This window comes from Podarcis vaucheri (assembly GCF_965113315.1).
Source record: "Podarcis vaucheri genome assembly, chromosome: 2".
NCBI classification, from domain to species: Eukaryota; Metazoa; Chordata; class Lepidosauria; order Squamata; family Lacertidae; genus Podarcis; species Podarcis vaucheri.
This window is the reverse complement of record NC_138760.1, coordinates 56975439-56994177: the sequence shown is the minus strand read 5'-3', so window position 1 is coordinate 56994177 and position 18739 is coordinate 56975439. Positions and strand designations below refer to the sequence as shown.

The window sequence follows — 18739 nt, the reverse complement described above, 5'->3', positions numbered from 1 at the left end:
CAAATCCCTGCCTGGATTATCCTAGCCTCATCTTGCCTGCCTTCTCTTTGCCATGTGATGTTCCCTGACCTTGATCTCTCCTTCAGTCTTCTCCATCCAATGCAGATGTGCTTACTAGGCAGAGACAGTGGACATTTCCATGTTATGAAGAGCCCATCAATGCTTGGTGCTATGTTGACATCTAGAATATCTAGATGACACTACTTTATAAAGCTCTGCTTTCATCCCTTCCATTTCTCATACTGAAGTAATTCACTTACCCACCCCCCAAAATAAAATAATTCAAAGCCCTTTTATTAATGCATTTCCTCAGCGGCAGGAAGCAACGGGAGTTTCTTATCCCTCTGATAATGCATGATGTCTGGAAAAACCGAGTGTATGCTGAACTCTTCACAACGCCCAGTCCCACATGGAACTCATGAAGGGGTGGTTACCAAAAAAAAAAAAGCCTTATGATGGGAGAAAAGTGAGTCCATGAATCAATCCTCCATCTGAGCCAAAGTCAGATTTATTGAGGCACACAGCACAAACATCCCCTGACCAACATGCCCTCATGGATTCATGCACATACTCAGCTTACATAGGAAGCAGCGTTCCAGTGACTCAGTCTGTTGGTCCACCCAGATCTGAACAGTTGACTGGCAGCAGCTCTCTGGAGTTTCAGAAAGGGCTTTTTCCCAGCCCTACCCAGAGATGCTGAGGATTGAACCAAGGACCTTCTGCCTGCAAGGCAAGTGCTCTCCCACCGAGCTACAACTCTTCCCAAGAACGGATGTCATTATATGAAAATTTAAAAGGCAATCTATTTCCTTGCACAGCTCATCTTTATGAACCGCATACGTTTTTAAAAACCACAGAAAGTAAGCCCATCAGGACTGGTGATGGGAAGATGGGCTGACGTTTTGAACAACAGGTTGTGGACTCTCCTTCCTTGGAGCTTTTTAAGCAGAGGCTGGATGGCCCTCTGTCCTGGATGCTTCTGTCGAGATTCCTGCATTGCAGGGGGCTGGGCTGGATGACGCTCAGGGTCCCTTCCAACTCTACAATTCTACGATTCTATGAAGGCAAACTGGAAACTTTGGCTCCAAACAATATATAGAAATCAGCAAAAAAACAAATGCAAACACAGACTGTGAGAGAACCGGTGTGGATGGGTAAGGGTGAATTCAGCTTTCCACCACAAACCAAAGGGATAACACAACAAAATACCTTTTTGTGTTATTTTTTGAGGGGGAGGAGGATTCTATTGGACAAAAAACTGAACTGTTGCTGCCAGTAAGAAAAATACTGTTATCAGAACACATTATCAGAAGTGCATCCCCTCCGAGGTAGGGGAAGTAATACCATTTCATGATGTTATATGTTTGCTATCTCTTAAGTCAAGCATCAACAATCTGCAAACACTGAAAACCTCATAGAATAAACAACTTTGATCTAACCATGAGGTAAAAGGGTATTTTGATACATGACTGAATATGTACCTGAATATGTACTGGGGGACTATGGTTTCAAAATGCACATCCCATTGAAAGCTATGGCATGTGGGGAGTAAGCATGCATGCCCAATGCACAATCAGATGTATATTATGATGCACAGCTTGTTCACACCCACAGATCATAATGCAAGATGTGGCAGTCAGTCAGATGCTTGCTCCACACATGGATCTCCTTGGCAGGATGGAGGCATCATTTTGTCCTCTCTGTTGCCAGGGACAAGATGCAATGGGTTTAAACTGCAGGGAAGTGTCTTCCTGACTATAAGCATGATCCAGCAAAGTTTCAACAGGAGAAAGTTAAGCACACACTCATGTATCCATTGCTCATGGCCCATGACTGCAGTGTGCAACTGAGCTACACACCAAGAAGTTCAGTTTAAAATGAAAGTAGTGGATTGACAGGGACTGAACTGCACACAAGACTACAACCGATATCAGCAATTGGCTAGTGCCTACAGAAGCTGCAGTCTTAACTGCTGGAGGAGGCTTATTTCAGAAAAAGACGACTCATTATTTTCCAGACACTGCATCTTCAGGTCTAGCAGGGTTTGCCTCATTGCAGGGGATGGGGCAAGCCACGCGTCCCCGAATTATCGTGAATTGCAGAAGCCTCAGAATAATCCAACCCTTTGGGCCTGGGACACGAATTATATTACAGCAGCACTAGAAAGAGCCCGTGGACATATAGAAACTCCTTATAAGCAGCTTAGTATTGCAGCAAATAGAAGTGAGACCTAATATGTGACTTCAGATAGTGTGGTCTTCTTTGGACCTAATTCCATGCTGCTTTTTTAAACTCTGTAAACTCTCTATTAAGTAGAATGCTATGTGTTTGCTGCATCTGGTTTTTGATAAAGAAGCAAAGAATCATAGAGTTGGAAGGGACCCAAGGGTCATCTAGTCCAACCCTCTCCAAAGCAGAAGCATCCATGACAGACGGCCATCCAACCTCTGATTAAAAACCTCCAAGGAAGGAGACTCCACCACCTCCTATTCCACTGTCAAACAGCTCTTAATGTCAGAAGGTTCCTCTCGATGTTCAGTCAGAATCTCCTTTCTTGTAACTTGAAGTCATTGGTTTGGGTCCAACCCTCTGGAGCAGGAGAAAACAAGTTTGCTCTACCTTACATGAGATGGTCCTTAAGCTATTTGAAGATGGCTATCATATCTCCTCTCAGCCTTCTCTTTTACAGGCTAAGCATACCCAACCTTAGGATGGGACACACCTAATGAGCCCCATCAGCAAAAGCCCTGCACCAGACCTCCACCTGCACAATGGGGCTTCCCTACACTGCACCCCTCCTGCACCCCTGGAATTGGCGCTGAGGGGATTGGGAGAATCTCCAGCACAGCCGAAAGCTGAAATGCTTGCACGGGTGGAAGATCTCCTTAGTGGAATGCTGAATTATTCCCTTATGGTTTTACTGAAAGACATTTGTCCTTCAAGGGAAGGGAGACTAATACAAAAGCAGTCCTACCCACATCGTTAGCCCCAAAATAGCTTCATGGCCCCTGCTTTGCACGCAGAAGATCCCCAGCTCAGTCTCTGGCATCTCCAGGTAGGACTGGGAGATGTCATTGTCTGAAAGCCTGCCTGTCAGTATAGACAATACTGAGCTGAATGGACCAATAGTCTGATTCCGTACAAGGCAACTTCCTTAGGTAGGTCTGAGTGACAGAACATACGAGCTGTTTTCAAAATGGCTCTGTTACTATTCCTAGAGAGTCTCAGGCCTGATCTCAATGCACAAGAGGATGAGGTGGTGGAGTCCTGAGAGGATGGACCATATTCCTTTCAGACGGCTAGTGGAGTTGAAATCAAGGCTTTGAATCCCACAAGGAGATGCACACAGAAGGGAGGTGGCTATGCTAGACTCCTTCTCCCTGATATGCTATGTGCAGGGAGGAGGATGGGTGCATGTGTTTGATGTCAGGGAAGTATTACAAAATTGCACCCTCTTTTGCAGCCAGAGGGACACAGGTGGCGCTGTGGGTTAAACCACAGAGCCTAGGACTTGCCGATCAGAAGGTCGGCGGTTTGAATCCCCACAACAGGGTCAGCTCCCATTCTTCAGTCCCTGCTCCTGCCAACCTAGCAGTTCGAAAGCACGTCAAAGTGCAAGTAGATAAATAGGTACAGCTCTGGCAGGAAGGTAAACAGTGTTTCCGTGTGCTGCTCTAGTTTGCCAGAAGCAGCTTAGTCATACTGGCCACATGACCCAGAAGCTGTACACCGGCTCCCTCGGCCAATAAAGCGAGATGAGCGCTGCAACCCCAGAGTCCCCAAGACTTGACCTAATGGTCAGGGGTCCCTTTACCTTTACCTTTTGCAGCCAGAAGTGGTACAGTCCACTCTGCCATCTCAGCATCCTACCAAGTCCTTCTGCTGCATATCTAAAGCTGGCCGCAGACAATCCCATCACCTCTAGTTTGAAGTTCTTGGTATCAAAAGGCATTGCCTCACGCAGTACTTCAATTTCCAAATCCACAGTCCATATCCTGAAACATGACTCCATGCTTTGTTTGCTGCGGGGAGGATCTCCATTTTTTAAAGAAAACGTGTTCTGTCTGCACAGCAATGTACAGACAGCACCGCAGAGTCAGGTGAAGCACCTATTGGTCCATCAATTCCCTAACACAGTGTCAGGGAACTGGATACGGCCAGTGGGCAGGTTCCATGTCTCCCCCACACACCATAGGGCCACCCACTTGTCATTCACCTGCCATCACTATAACATCAAGCGAGCCGTTTTTGCCTGCGCCCACAATCGGCTGTTAGAGCCTGACAGGAAGTGCTGACAGACATAAGAAAGAAGGGATAGAGGAACCACAGGAGGACACTGTGATAGGATTTTCTAACATGCAGAGATGCTTTAAGCACAAGAATATCCACCCCTGCTAACTATTCCTCTTTCCTATGGATTTATTTAGACTTATTTCCGCCACCCACCCACCCCGCTCCAGTTTGCTATATGCTGCACCCTGGGTGAATGAGCTATACATGCTATGCATGCTATTAACCTGTGTGGGAGTATTTTTGTTGTATGTTATTAGCACTGGCCCTCTAACGCTTGTATTGTGAAAGAGGAAACTGCTGGTTTCTATTCACTTTTATCCCCCAGTATGTCAGTATTTCTCATTTTTATTATCTCCTCTTTAAACTGGATGGCTCTAGGTCAGGGATGAGGAAACTCTGTCCCTCCAGCTGTTGTTGGACTCCAACTCTCATTAGCCTTAGCCAGCAGGGCCAATGGTCAGAGATGATGGGAGTTGTAGTCCAGTATCTGTAGCACACCAGGGTCCCCCATTCCTACTTCATGTTAAAGATACCTTAGCAGTTTATAGCAGAAGCACCTTTTGATTATTTTTATGACATTCCCCCCCCCCAGTTGTTCCTAACAGCTTGTTCAGGTTTCTGGCGACTGCAACACATTAAGCTATCACATTCAGTAAGTTATTCAAGGTTTCTTTTTGAGGGGTAGCAACTCATGTATAAGCAGTCATCATTGATATGTAACTAGGATACCGGTTTTCTTTTTTTCACAAGTTACGTCACTGTGTACTTTTTAGCACGGGCATTATTGGCCATTTTGAGGCCTACTCTTCCATTAACTGCAGTCCTGAAGTACCCACACTATCGGGAGCATGTGCTAGGGTTGGGGCAGGGGATGGAATGGAGCCCTCTCTAGTTGGAATGAATCCAACCTAATTAACATCTCACCTGGCCCTCAGAGAAAGCAATTTCTTGCTTTCAAGGGAACCAAGCACACATCTATTTCTCATAATAAGTATGCATGTGCCTCTGGCTGCTATTATGAATAGGTTTGCCAACTCAGTATATCGAGCTGAATGCCTCTGGGCACAAACAAAATATTTCCACCATAGGGAACTGTGTGTGTGTGTGTGTGTGTGTGTGTGTACACACACACTAGGAGAGCAAAGTTCCTCTGAACGTGAACAGAATGTTGCTCCATTGTGAAGGAACACCAGAAGGAATTCAGCAGAGCACTTAAGGAGATTGTTCCATCAATGCAAGCATTTCATTTTCCCAGATGGAATTATCTCTCCTCTCCTCCTCCCATGCACTCTTCTGAGGGTTCCCTTGATACACACACCCCAAAGCCAATTGGGGGGCAGGGGGCATGTGAGACAAAGAGAAGAGGCAAAAAAGCCCTAGTTCACTAGCAGAACATTTATGCTGGTGGATCTCATTAGATGAATCCAGCCCCAGGTTCTATTAAAAATGAAATGAAGCTCTGAATACCTCCAGGCATGTGCAGAGAGCCTTCCTAATCTGACAGAAAGCAATATGAAACCTAAAGTCTATATGGGGTGTAGTGCATTTGAACCTGCAGAGAACACCACCAGATTGGCACTATCCTTTTGAATAAAACATAATAATAATGCTCCTATATCTTAAACAAACAGGGGATATAAAAAGCAATACTTTGAAGTCAAAGTGCAGATTCCTCATATCCTAGGACATTCAAGAAGGAACCGGTGTCATGTGCTGCATGTTCCATCAGTCACAGAGCCACATTGAGTACACTGTGCACCTTCTCCTTCAGACCAACTCCAGTTGAATGGAAATATCTGAGCACACATGCTGCACACATGGGAGGCAAGTGAATGGGTGCCACCGCAGCAGCAGGGGTGAAGATAAGGAGCTGGGGACACTCGGGGAATGGGGCCCAATGAGTAAGAGCACATTGCCTATCCATCAAAACCTGGAACTGAACACTGGTAGGTCTACGGAGCTTTTGAGGCCAGGCCCATTTGTTCTGTTCTCCAATCTGTCATGCATTTACCCATGCTCCACATGTGACCCACCAGTGTCAGAAAACTGCTTGCCTGTGTATGTTGCAAATCAGCTGGGAATTGCTTGGCGGGGGTTGGACTCGATGGCCCTTGTGGTCTCTTCCAACTCTATGATTCTATGATTCTATGGTCATTTATCATCACAACGTATTGGCATTTAATGCCACCAAAGCAAAGGACACACAACCGGAACACAAAATTCATGGAGCGCTGCTCTCATTAATTCTCCATTAAAAACAAATCTGTGGTGGACTCAGTTGTTGGCAACTTTCCCTATGATTTATTTCATTTCAATCCCAACTTTTCCTCCAATGAGTTTTGGGTGACATACATAGTTTCTCTCCCCCCCCCCCAACTTTATCCTGCCAATGGCCACATGAGGCAGGTTAGGCTAAGAAATGACAGTCCTAATATCACCCAGGAAGTTTCGTGATTGAGTTGGGATTTGAATACCGGTCTTCCAGGTCCCAACACTTGAACCACTAGACTGGTGTTTCCCAAACTTGGGTCTCCAGCTGTTTTTGGACTACAACTCCCAACATCTCTAACTAGCAAGCCCAGTAGTCAGGGATGATGGGAATTGTAGTCTAAAAACAGCTGGAGACCCATTTGTGAAACCCTTCACTAGACTGATACTTCGTACTTCCCACAGGGTTGGCAAAGCTGCTTTCTGGTTGAATCAGCTGCAGGAAACTCAGTCATGCAGACAAGCCAGTAAGCTCAAACTCATAACCCAGATGCTTATGGGTGGTGACTTCAACCCTGCTTTCTGCTGAGATCAGCTGGGTCTCTACCACCTGCCCTGCATCTGACAATCATATATGACACCAGGTGTGGGGCAAGTGGGCATGGTTTGCATTAATCAGCCTCACAATCTGAACTGGGGACTGTGTCAAGCCAAATTTGGCCCACAGACTGGAGGTTTCCCACACCTGCATTAACCCATAAATAAGCCTAGCAGAAAAATCCATAAACAAACCCACTAGATAACAGCCTCTAACAAACGGTATCAACTGGCTCTGGCTCTACAACAAAATTCTTGAAGTGGTTTAAATGCCTTTTGGATTGTCACAATTTCACTGGGAGAGCTAAAGAAGGATGCAGTAAAAATCCCCATTAAGACAAGATGAAAAAAGGATTCATCAGCTAAAATCCACATTCAGAAATGCCATGGGGATAATGCTCAACCCAATTTATTGCACACATTTACAATAGGCTAGTAGCCTGGGAGAACACTGGGTTTCTAAGAAAGAAAAGCTTACAAAGCACATCGTCAGGATAGATAGCGAGATTATGAAACCTCAACAAGTGCTTTAACAGCACATTCTAAGAGCACAAGTCTACTCAGAAGTAAACCCCATTGAGTTCAAAGGTGCTTACTCCCAGGAAAGCAGATATAGAACTGAAACCTTAAAGTACCATTTTAAGGAGGCTGTTTGGGAAAACTGAAAAGAGAAAAGACTTATCACTGGGGAAACAAAAGCAAAAACCCTGCAACCCTAACAAACCACTGCCTTTCTCTCATTTACCACCACCCCCTTTTCTTTTCTCACATTCATGCACACATTTTCTCTTCTCTACTCCTTCTGTGGCTGCCACATTTTTGTTCACATATTCATGTGCAAATGCTCACAAAATGTCCACCGAAGGCTGCTGCTCAGTGACACACGTAGGAGAAAGAAGCACTCAGCACACAGCTTAGAAAAGGGAGGCCTTGGTGAGAGAGACCCCACCCCACCTTGGCTTGCACACAGAGCTCCTTCAAAAATACAAACATTTTGCATCAGCCACTACTATCCTTTGTGGAAATTAAGCAAACATACACATCTCTGCTTTGCTATTATTATTATTTAACATATTCTGTTCTTGAAACCCAGGTTATCTAAAAAGTACAGAATGATGTATCAGAACAAGAGGGATGGATTTTGGAAAACAGATGAATTATGAGTTCTGCAGAACAGGAGCGTGGTTACAGGAACAGAGGCAAGAACATAAGACTATGATCAGGTCCAAGAATTAGCCCATCTGGTCCTGCTGGGACTAGGAATGGCTCCTCAGGGTCTTGGGAGAAGGGTTTTCCCGCCACTGGTCCTGAGAGATGGCACACACTGAACCTGGAACCTTCTGCATCCCAAGCAGATGTGCACTACCTACCCCTGAGCAAAATTTCTTGTAAGAGTTTTCTGAGGGAAATATGCCCCTAACCACATGCATACAATTTTGCCACACACAAATAGCATGGAGAATTGGGAAAGGCCATTGTAGTTCAGCTACAGGAAAACCCTCATGGGCATCAACAGGTTGCTGGAGGACATGCTGATTTTCTAGTTGGGGGAAATTTCCTTCCTTACTTAACCTCTTCTCAAACAAAGCCTCATTTAATTAATAGGAACTTCTTAAGGATCTGTCTCCTGGGCAACTGATACCAATCCACACTCAATATAAAACAAACCAATGTGCTTCCAATCAGCTCCAGAGCTCCCATAGATAAGAGCTACACTTAGCTAAGTCTATCTCACCTACTAACATGTTTCCAACACTGACCAATTTCAGATCTATCAAAAGAAAAGGAAACAATTAGAATGTACAGTGGTGATTCCATCATCATTTTATTCAGTTACTATTCTTTGGCTATTCACCATTCAAGTGCCTATGATCAATTTAATCCATTTTAAGTAAGTTATAGTGTGGGCCAGAGCATCCCACAACCTACTTTGAAATACTCAGTATTTTTAAGAGCTGACCTCTTTCTTATAGCTCCTACATATGAAAGCTCTGTCAACTGGCTGTAAGAAATATTTACTTATTAACTACACATCCATGGAATGGTTGCATGAGAACAGCACATTTATTCTCAGAAGTCACATTGAGTGGGGAACCAGACAACAGATCCATACTGTTCAAATGATTTTTCAGTAGTATTCTTCTTCAGTACTTCAGTACAACAGTATTCTTTTTCAGTATAAAAAAATTCAGTGGCCTGGCTGCACATAATGGAAAGTTTTCTTGCATTTTCAAGAAGAAACACCTGCTAATTTGTTTAAAATAATAAAATGTGACACATCTAACACTTTGTTTTGCCTTGTGCTGTCACTAAAGGAGAGAAAGTTTTTTTTTCACCAAAAGCTTCTTAGTTGTTTGATATGAAAATTTAAAGTATAGCAACAACGTAATGCTGGTTGTTGTTATTAGCATCATCATCATGACTGTTCATTATTATTCAGTCCTCGGTCGAAAGCTCCACATGTGTTCAAAGATGCATGTGGAGCTTCAAGGTAATTTAAGCTCTCTTTCCATCCTAGTCGGTGGACCAGCTTCAAGTGTGATTTTTTTTGCTGTCCACCTTGCCAATCGAATAGAAGGTGAGCTGCCCTTACATGAGTTGATGCATTCAGGACCGGAAGAAATTGTTGGAATGAGACATAAGGGTTTGGGAAAGTAATGATAAAACAATTGCCTTTATCTGAGACATTAGTCAGGTTTCCAAAACAGCCTTCCACACTATTTAGCTTGCTGGTTCCTCAACAGATACCGAGTCCTCACACCATAAGGATTTAGTTGCACTGTGGAGTGCATCTCCCTCGAACAGCATCCCCGCCCCAAACCTCCTGGTTCTGCATCACAAAACCACAAGATCCTTCTCACTCCTCCAAAAAGCATCACCACCACAACAGCAACAACCAGGATGTTATGCCTTACACGCCCTGGAGGCCAAATTAATCTGACCCACCCATGAGGCAGCAAATGTTAAGTGAAGACTCTGATTCAGCTCTCGACTCACACGGTCATCAATCACACAGCTGAGCTGCAGCATTATGAAGGTGGTCAGTGTGAACCCAGCAGTTGCTTGTGCAACAACTTATTTTAGCCCCGCTCCCTACACTCTACTTAAGCTGCTGCCGTCCATGCTGACCTTACAGCTTTCCGTCCCCCTGTGTATACCTACTTAAGCGCTTGCCTGCCAGATCTTGGGGCTGCACAGCCTACAACAGGCTGCAGTTCTGAGATCTGGTTCATCCACTTGGTCCAAGAGCTTTTGCCTAAATAGAGCCAGGCCAGCAGCAGTTGCCTCCTCTTCCCATTTTGAGATATAGAGTGATGAGGGTGATGAAATGATTAGCTAATGCTACTCACTGGACCTTGAAGTCCCAGGCAAAACATGCTTTTTGGTGGACCAACCATTTAGGTTCATGCAAAACTGCAGCAAATTGATTTCATAGGCAAGGGTTTTATTCATATCATATATCTGAAGCGGACAGGGAGACAGTCCACTGCATGCCCCTGATGAAGCAGACAGGCTCTTGCCTACATGCTACAACTGATGTGTAAGTCACTAGGCTACTCCTGTGGAATTCAGAGGAACTGTTTTCATTTAGAAAAGGAAAGAATGGGGGGAGGGGCAGATTTGCATTTCCACATTTTTATTTTATTTTTGTTGAAATGTTTAATCTACTTGGCAAAATGTGTGCCTTGGTTTATACGATTTGGGAGGTAGAGGATGGAGAAAAAATTGCAGTCTTATTTTGCAGCGACAACAGGAAAGGAACAACTCCCGAAAACTAGCACTTAGGAAGCAACCCTCTTCCTTATTTTTTGAAAAATATAAGAAAAGAAAAGAAATATTCCATTCTAAACCCCAATGTCAGACCTGCTTCCAGAAGTTTAACACCACACTACGAACACTCATCTTGCAAACTGTGTGTTCTTTGCTTCTGAGAAATCAGTTTGGATTATACCTTCTTGCAACCAAAATTGTGGGTGCTCAGCTTGTCTTCATCTCTCCTTGCTTATACCAAACTCAGTCCTCCCTCAGTTACCATAGCATAGTCCCAGGTTGCATTAACGGAGTTCCTCTATATTGTTATAATGATTCACTAGGCATATTACAGGCTTTTGCCACAAGTCTGATTCTACTGAAGTAATCGAGCCCAGTCGCTTGCACCTTTCCCCTTTTCTATTTGCCAACAGATATATTAGCATTACATCACCCATATCAACATGTTTTTCTGAACATTTATGACATGTGCAATTTGAGAATCAAATGTATTTACACTGTCGTTACTGCATGAGGGCAACACCTTCTTTGTATTGTATATACTTCATTAAAATACAAAGACGCAGCACTGCAGTGGCTCTCTTTTTCCAATAAGGATTAATGCTACATAGATGCTCTGGGCACATAGTATTATGGTGAGATGTGTTGATGGCATTGCATTATCTCTCCAAATACAGTACAGTTGGGAGTTAACAATGTGTATGGAATACAAAACAGGCTATATAAAGATAACAGGTCGATGCAAAGCTAATCAATGATGCCCACTTTTCAGCATGCCAGTCGAAAGCTACAAGGTTTGATTATGAGTTTCACAAAAGTGATCACTTCCCAGAAGCCCATTTATGGGGGAGGGAGGAGATGAAGGCACTGAATGACCCTCTCTGCATTATTTTACCTGCTCATCTATAGAAGGTTAGTGTAATATTGAATAATGAATATGGATTACAGATATTAACCACACTCCTGAGAATTGTAAAATAAAACACCCCAAATCATCACAATCTCAGAGCAGGCACAGAACGCCAATGATTCATAAAATCATTTTAGTGGATCAGACGCAGCTTTATTTCTTCCCCCACTAAATTTGAGTGAAGAATCTGTTGAACAGACTCTGCCATTTTGCAGACTTCAGTCACGAACCATTTCCCAGGTTTAGGTGGTGTGTCTGCTGGGCTTTAAATCTCTCTCTCTCACACACAAACACACAGGAAACAGTCAATCCCTTTCTATAAGGTAGCATTTAATTGGAACCGTAGCTGTGCTTTTAAAAAAAATTGCTTCCAAGGGACAACAGAACAAACTAGTGGGAAGACAGTGTTGCCTGCTCCTGTTTTGTTCTGTTCTGTTCCATTTACCTTTTCCGGAGCTGGGAACTGCAAATGATTTACTTCCAAGGGTGTTATCAATGGAACCGTCTGAAAGCCATCCTCATTGGACGGCTGCTGCTTGTTCTTGTCATTCAAATTGCTCCCAAGTTTCACCATCCTTAGACCTCACTTTCCAGACCTAAAAACATATAGAGACGACTAGTGTTAAGAGGGAGGGAGGAAACTGGAAATTAAGGAAGAGAGATGTTGCTTTGCCTTGCTTCCATCAACCTTGCCTATCACCCCTTCCTTTCCATTTGAATGTCTCTGCTAGATCACTGGGGGAAGTTACTGGTGGGTGCGGGGGAAGCATCTCACATTTGGTAGCAATCTCTGGGCACCATTTAAAACAACAGAACATCATTACCAAGCATGCTTCTTGAGCCACCTTCCAAGAGAGCCCAGATCAAGCCTCCCCTTGCTTAGATCCAAACATAATAAGCAAAGCGATAAATCACGATCATGTCAGATGAGCGAACCCCGCCTTGCTGCTTTGTTCGAAATCCAAGGAAACCAGGAGACTTGCACAAGGAAAGGGTGGTTCTGGCCTGGGGCTTTTGTGTATGCGTGTTGCGCTGTGCGTTGTTGTTTTAATCACGACTGCTGCATTAACCCCTTGGGGTGTGGTGTTTAATCAGAATCATTCTTTTAGCCACCCCCCTGTTCTGAGCCTGCTGTTCGAGGATGGACACGCTTGCGTCTGGGGCTGCATTTTGAACAGGAAGGGAATCGGAAAGCCCTCGTTTTCTCCAGAGATAAATCTGCGCCAGGAGTGCTGGGCGGGAGAGACACAAGCGAACGGGCGCTTCACCAGCGGAAGGACCGATCTAAACGCCCACGCAAGACCCCCAGCCCAGCCCAGCCCGCCCACCTCGGAGCCCGCCAGTCTCCCGCGCTGGCTACTTACTGCAGGGCACACCGCGCTCTCAGAAGGAGGTTCTGTCCGGATTGCGCAAAAGGGCTGGCTCTGCTCTCCCCCCGCGCTTTCGCCTAGGTGGTGCTGAACGGACAGCGCTTCGCTCCTCAGCCCGGCTGCTTGCAAATGCTACTGAAGGCGAAGCTGGGACCGAGTGCGCAAAAGAAAGGAGCTCGAGCCTGCGGGAACGCAAACGCTCGCAAGCTGGGGCGGCGGCTTCTAGGCGGGATCTGGCGCCACCTGCCGCCTGCAGAGCGGAGCCGCAAGAGCTCGCCCAGAAAGCGAGGCATTTACCCACCGCGACGCCTACAGGCAGCTCGGAGAAACCCGCGGCTGGATTTCTGGCCCGGCATCGCATGCGCGTCTCCGACAAGTGGGCGGGCATCGTCGTCTGCCTGGTATGATGTCATTTGCAAACGGGCACGGCTCCGGCGTTAGACAGGGCGACGTGCAATATCTGTGGCTGTAGCAGGACGAGCCTTGTCGCCAAAGAACCTTAGGCAGAAAGAGAGCATTGTCCTTGGCGGATTAATGGAACGGGGAAGAAGGGGGATGGTTTGTGATTTTGCTGATCATGAGCAATAGGCGAACTAGAGGCAAACCTCGAGATATAAAAAGCAAAAGCCACTGGGAACCAGTGGGTAAATCTGAAGAAATACGTTTAGCCTTCGAAAGAGTATGCTGACGGGAAGGGGACAAGGGGCTAGTTGCAACACAATGCACAATGTACGTGTTGATTCAAACCAGGTTTTCAGATTCCTGCACTGCAGGGGTTTGGACTTGATGATCCTTGGAGTTCCTTCTAATTCTATGAATTCTAGGGACTTGCTTTCAAGTGAACGTGCTCAGACCATCAGATGAGGAAGAAGATAAGGGCTTCTTTTCAGCCTCCCAGTGGAAAAGTCAGTAATATATCCAGTACCACAGACATGAAGATGTCAAGGACTATATCTGCTCAGATTTTAATTGCTCTAGCCAGCTGTTCATCTGTCTTACTACCAGGCATTTCAGCCTAGCCCGAAATACAGCTATGTTTAATCACTAAACAACATGGTGACTAGTACAGTGACTAGTACAGCGGTTGCTGAACAGCTTGGTAGGTTTCTGGATGAAACATCTGCTCTGGACCCATTCCAGTCCGGCTTCCGCGCTGGTCATGGGACCGAGACGGCTCTGGTCGCCCTAACAGATGATCTCCGCAGGCAGCTGGATCGAGGCGGGTCAGGGCTGCTGATTCTTCTAGATCTGTCAGCAGCCTTTGACATGGTCGATCACGAACTCCTGGACCACCGCCTTGCCGACGTGGGGATCCAGGGCACAGTCCTTCAGTGGCTGCGCTCGTTTCTCTCTGGTCGGGGACAGAGGGTGGCGCTTGGGGGGGAATTGTCATCACGCCACTCCTTGGTGTGTGGAGTGCCTCAGGGTGCAATTCTCTCCCCGATGCTTTTTAACATCTTTATGCGCCCCCTCGCCCAGCTTGTCCGGAGTTTTGGGCTGGGTTGCCATCAGTATGCCGATGACACCCAACTCTATCTGTTGATGGATGGCCATCCTGACTCGGCCCCAGACACACTGATCAGATGTCTGGAAGCTGTGGCTGGATGGTTACGTGGGAGCCGGTTGAAGTTAAATCCTTCGAAGACAGAGGTCCTCTGGCTGGGGCGGGAAGATATGGGATCAGGGGGGCAACTCCCATCTCTTGCGGGGGTGCAATTAGTGCCAGCACCGTCCGTTAAGAGTTTGGGTGTAATCTTCGATACCTCCCTCTCTATGGAGTCGCAGATTACAGCTATAACAAAGGCGGCATTTTTTCATCTCCGCCAAGCTAAGCAGTTGGCCCCTTATCTCTCTCGTCCTGACCTAGCCACTGTGATCCATGCGACGGTCACCTCCAGACTGGATTATTGTAACTCGCTCTACGTGGGGCTGCCCTTGAGACTGACCCAGAAACTCCAGCGGGTGCAGAATGCCGCGGCGAGACTCCTTATGGGGTCTTCGCTGCGAGAGCACATTCATCCGGTATTATACCAGCTGCACTGGCTCCCGGTGGAGTACAGGATCAGGTTTAAGGTGCTGGTTTTAACCTTTAAAGCCCTATACGGCCTAGGACCCTCGTACCTACGGGACCGCCTCTCCTGGTATGCCCCACAGAGAAACCTACGGTCTGCAAATAATAACATCCTCAAGGTCCCAGGCCTCAGAGAGGTTAGGCTGGCCTCAACTAGAGCCAGGGCCTTCTCGGCTGCAGCTCCAAATTGGTGGAATGCTCTGTCAAAAGAGACTAGGGCCCTGCGGGACCTGACATCTTTCCGCAGGGCCTGCAAGACAGAGTTGTTCCGCCAGGCCTTTGGTCAGGGCGCAGCCTGACTCCCTCCTCTGGCAACCTGCACATAATTCTGCATAATTGGTTGCCATCAATTTGATTTAATTAATTTTATAATGAAATATTTTTAGATTGTGTGATTATTTGACTGATTATTTGATTGTTGTTAGCCGCCCTGAGCCCGGCTTTGGCTGGGGAGGGCGGGATATAAATAAAATTTTTTATTATTATTATTATTATTATTATTATTATTATTATTATTATTATTATTTCAGCCACTGGTCTGGACCCCTGTGTTGATTCCCAAATTCATTTCGTTGGAGAGGAAAATGTGGCAAAGGAGCCAATCCACTTTGCCACTTCTGGTGGGAAGTAATTTCAAATAAAAGAGAATACCATAGTGCTGACGAAACTGATGCTGTTTTCACATTAAACACCAAACATCTTTGTACCTCTGCTGTGCTACTTGTACCATGAGTGAATGTTCTTGATGCAAGATAGAATAAAAACAGCATGTACATTTTTGTCAGTGCATGCTTCATAATTGCATTTGTATGTTATAAAGGAAAAAAGGCAATTAAAGCTTGTTGTAAAAAATACAGTTTACCATCCCCTACTTAGAGCCTCTTCAGTTGCACATTACATTTTTAATAGCACGGTTAAGTGTGTGTGTTTTAATTAAAGTGCACACCTAACAATGCAAAGTGTGAATGTGGCAGGCAAGTGTAACATCATCCAAAGCTTGGATTAGTAATGGTTCTCTGGTGATCATACACTTGATGGGAAAACTGGGTTGTTACATAGGAGCATGAAACACAAACATACACCTCCATCCAGGCAAGCAAGCAGTGTTTTCATAGTATACACACATTCTAGCTGGGTAAAAGTACTTGGGAGGGTTCAGAGCAGGACCAATGAGTATAATGCAAGCCACAGGGGTTAGTCAGAGATGCCTGGAGGGTTACATTCAGCCCCTAGGTCTAAAGTTCCTGGAGAGGAATAGAGGGGGTGAAAACATAGCTTAAGGTGAGCTGATTTATGTCTACTGATGGAAAATAACTTCAGCTATTATGCTGAAGGTACAAGATCCAGATATTTCAGACTGGACCCCACATCCAGAAACACACTAGAAGAGACATGGCTCCCCAGTGGCCCTACCTTTGGTTCCCTGCCTGTTATGGAAATTTGGAAATTAAGAAGCAAGAGGTGAGCAAGGAGAGAAAGGAATGAGCAAAGCAAGAGGTGACAAAAGGACATGTGCCTGGCTCTTTCTCTTATTTTCATGATATCTGAAAGCATGTAAGAGGTAACAATGAGCAAAGATGAGACCAAGATTGAATTTAATTATTTGTTGGACATCAGAGGAAGCATCTCTTGACTACTTATTGCAGGACAAAACCACCATTCCATCCAGCATGATGCCTGAATGCAACTCATGAGTTAAAAACATAACAAAAAAAGACTGGCATTATTACTTGGAGGCCAGAGCCATACATGTAGCAACATCTAATTTCTATAATTTCAGAGGTGGTGGAAGGCAAGACAATTCCAGAAGAAGAAGAAATAGTTTGGGCTTTTCTTATTAAGGCTGTAGAAACCCCTATAGCGATTTTAGAAGTTTTAAAGGTTGATTTTAGGGTTGAAAACCCTTGTCTTTGAAACTTGCCAAATCAATTATTTGCACATTTATGTGACGTAGCACTAATGAGTTGGTATAAACTGGATGCTTCGTGTTTAAAGCTGTTAGCCCTGCCCAAAGACTTAGAATGAAATCTCAGTGGAGACACTATTAAGGCAGCAGAAGGCAAAGCAAGTTGGAAACAGCAAATCAAAGCAAAACTTGAAGATGTTATCGCATATTAGATGTAATCTGACATATCTACCCACACAGGGGCAAGACTTATTCGGCTAACAGAAAAACATGCCTGTGTTTTTAGTCTTTTAATAAGAGTGTCACAGTGCTTTTTTTATCAGGCTAAACAAATCATAGTAGAATTGCTATTTTCACTATCACTTCTGATGATCCCATATGCTTAAGGGTCTGGTCCACCCATTTCAGCTGCCCTTAGCCTTGGATCTCCAGCATCTCTAATATTTCTAAGCAAATGGGCAAAAAAACCAACAAAGTCATCTCTTCTGCCTGCTTTTTAAAGTCTGCAAATAGCACTGGTGACACATATATTACCTTGCTATTATTTATTTCCTTAACTTTCCCAGCCATGTTTGAAACATGAATAAGCAAGCATATTCTCTCTTGTCTTGGACTCCAAATAACTCTTTTCCTTATCGCGCACATCACAGAAAATAAACCATTATTTAAATTACACATTGTATATCTACAATGGCTACACGTGTACATACGCCAGCAAAATCAGTAGCAGGTCAGCTGTGCTACATCTTGACAGAGAGGCTCTCTGTCCTCTCTAGAACTAGTAATTATTGCATTCACGACTACAGTATTTTTTTCTGCTACACCACTATTCTAGGACTAGGATGCTACACCACTATTCTAGGATAGGGACACTTTGGCCTACAAGCTGGTAGAACAAGATGGCTCAGTCTTGCTGTGGCTATACTGAGTTCCCATGCCAGCACTACTGCTTCAAAAAGGCATGTGATACTGGAAGGCAACTCTCCATCGGTCCATCTTAATCAATATTGTCTACACCCAAGTGCCTGGGGGTTGAATACAGGTCTCGAGGTTTCCCTATCTGACCCTTGGGACTGCCACTGTCCCCCTAGCCTCCCCAGGCCACACCCCTCACTGGCCACACTCCACGTCCTCCTCAAGGGGTTTTGTCAGTCTGGAATGTGCCTTTGCAACGAGACAATGCTTCTTTCTTGGCTGGAGAATGGAGAGATGGGGGGAAGCAGAAACCTCTGAGTTTTGCAGGGGTGGAATGCAGCCCATTGCATAAAAGTAAGAGACATACCTATTGCTTTACTGACTTCTGGCTCTGGCCCCATTCACCTCAGGCATGTGGTCTCTGGAAGGTTCCACATGAGGGAATGTACAAAGTCTCTTTGTACAAAGAGAGAGAGCACAAGGAACTGAGCCAGAAATTTTTCAAAGGGCAAAATAAACCTAAGGTTTTAAAACACCATTCACTGTTACCATTTTAAATAAATACATCTATACTTCCTATGTTGTTGCTTTCTGTATTAATCTCAAAGGTTGTTTTGCTCATTTGAGTACACTGAAGTATGACCCTTGGATTCTATTCGTTTGTACTTTAGTACTGTTTATACACCAGTCAACATTTT

The 18739-nt window shown here is 45.0% G+C and overlaps 1 protein-coding gene across 2 annotated transcripts in view; it reads right to left on the bottom strand.

Moving 5' to 3' along the window:
- The window catches only part of NSG2 (neuronal vesicle trafficking associated 2), a 51496-nt gene extending 38102 nt beyond the window's left edge, over positions 1-13394 (bottom strand). The window contains exons 1-2 of one of the 2 annotated variants that reach the window (XM_082213525.1): positions 13144-13394; positions 12225-12375 (exon numbers count right to left, since the gene is read on the bottom strand). In XM_082213525.1, coding sequence (XP_082069651.1) covers positions 12225-12353 — 129 coding nt within the window. In that variant the 5' untranslated portion in view covers positions 12354-12375; positions 13144-13394. Of the gene's footprint in view, positions 1-12224; positions 12376-12603; positions 12892-13143 lie in introns of those variants that run through there. The other variant, XM_082213526.1, reaches the window with a different exon arrangement.
- Positions 13395-18739: the final 5345 nt, after the last annotated feature.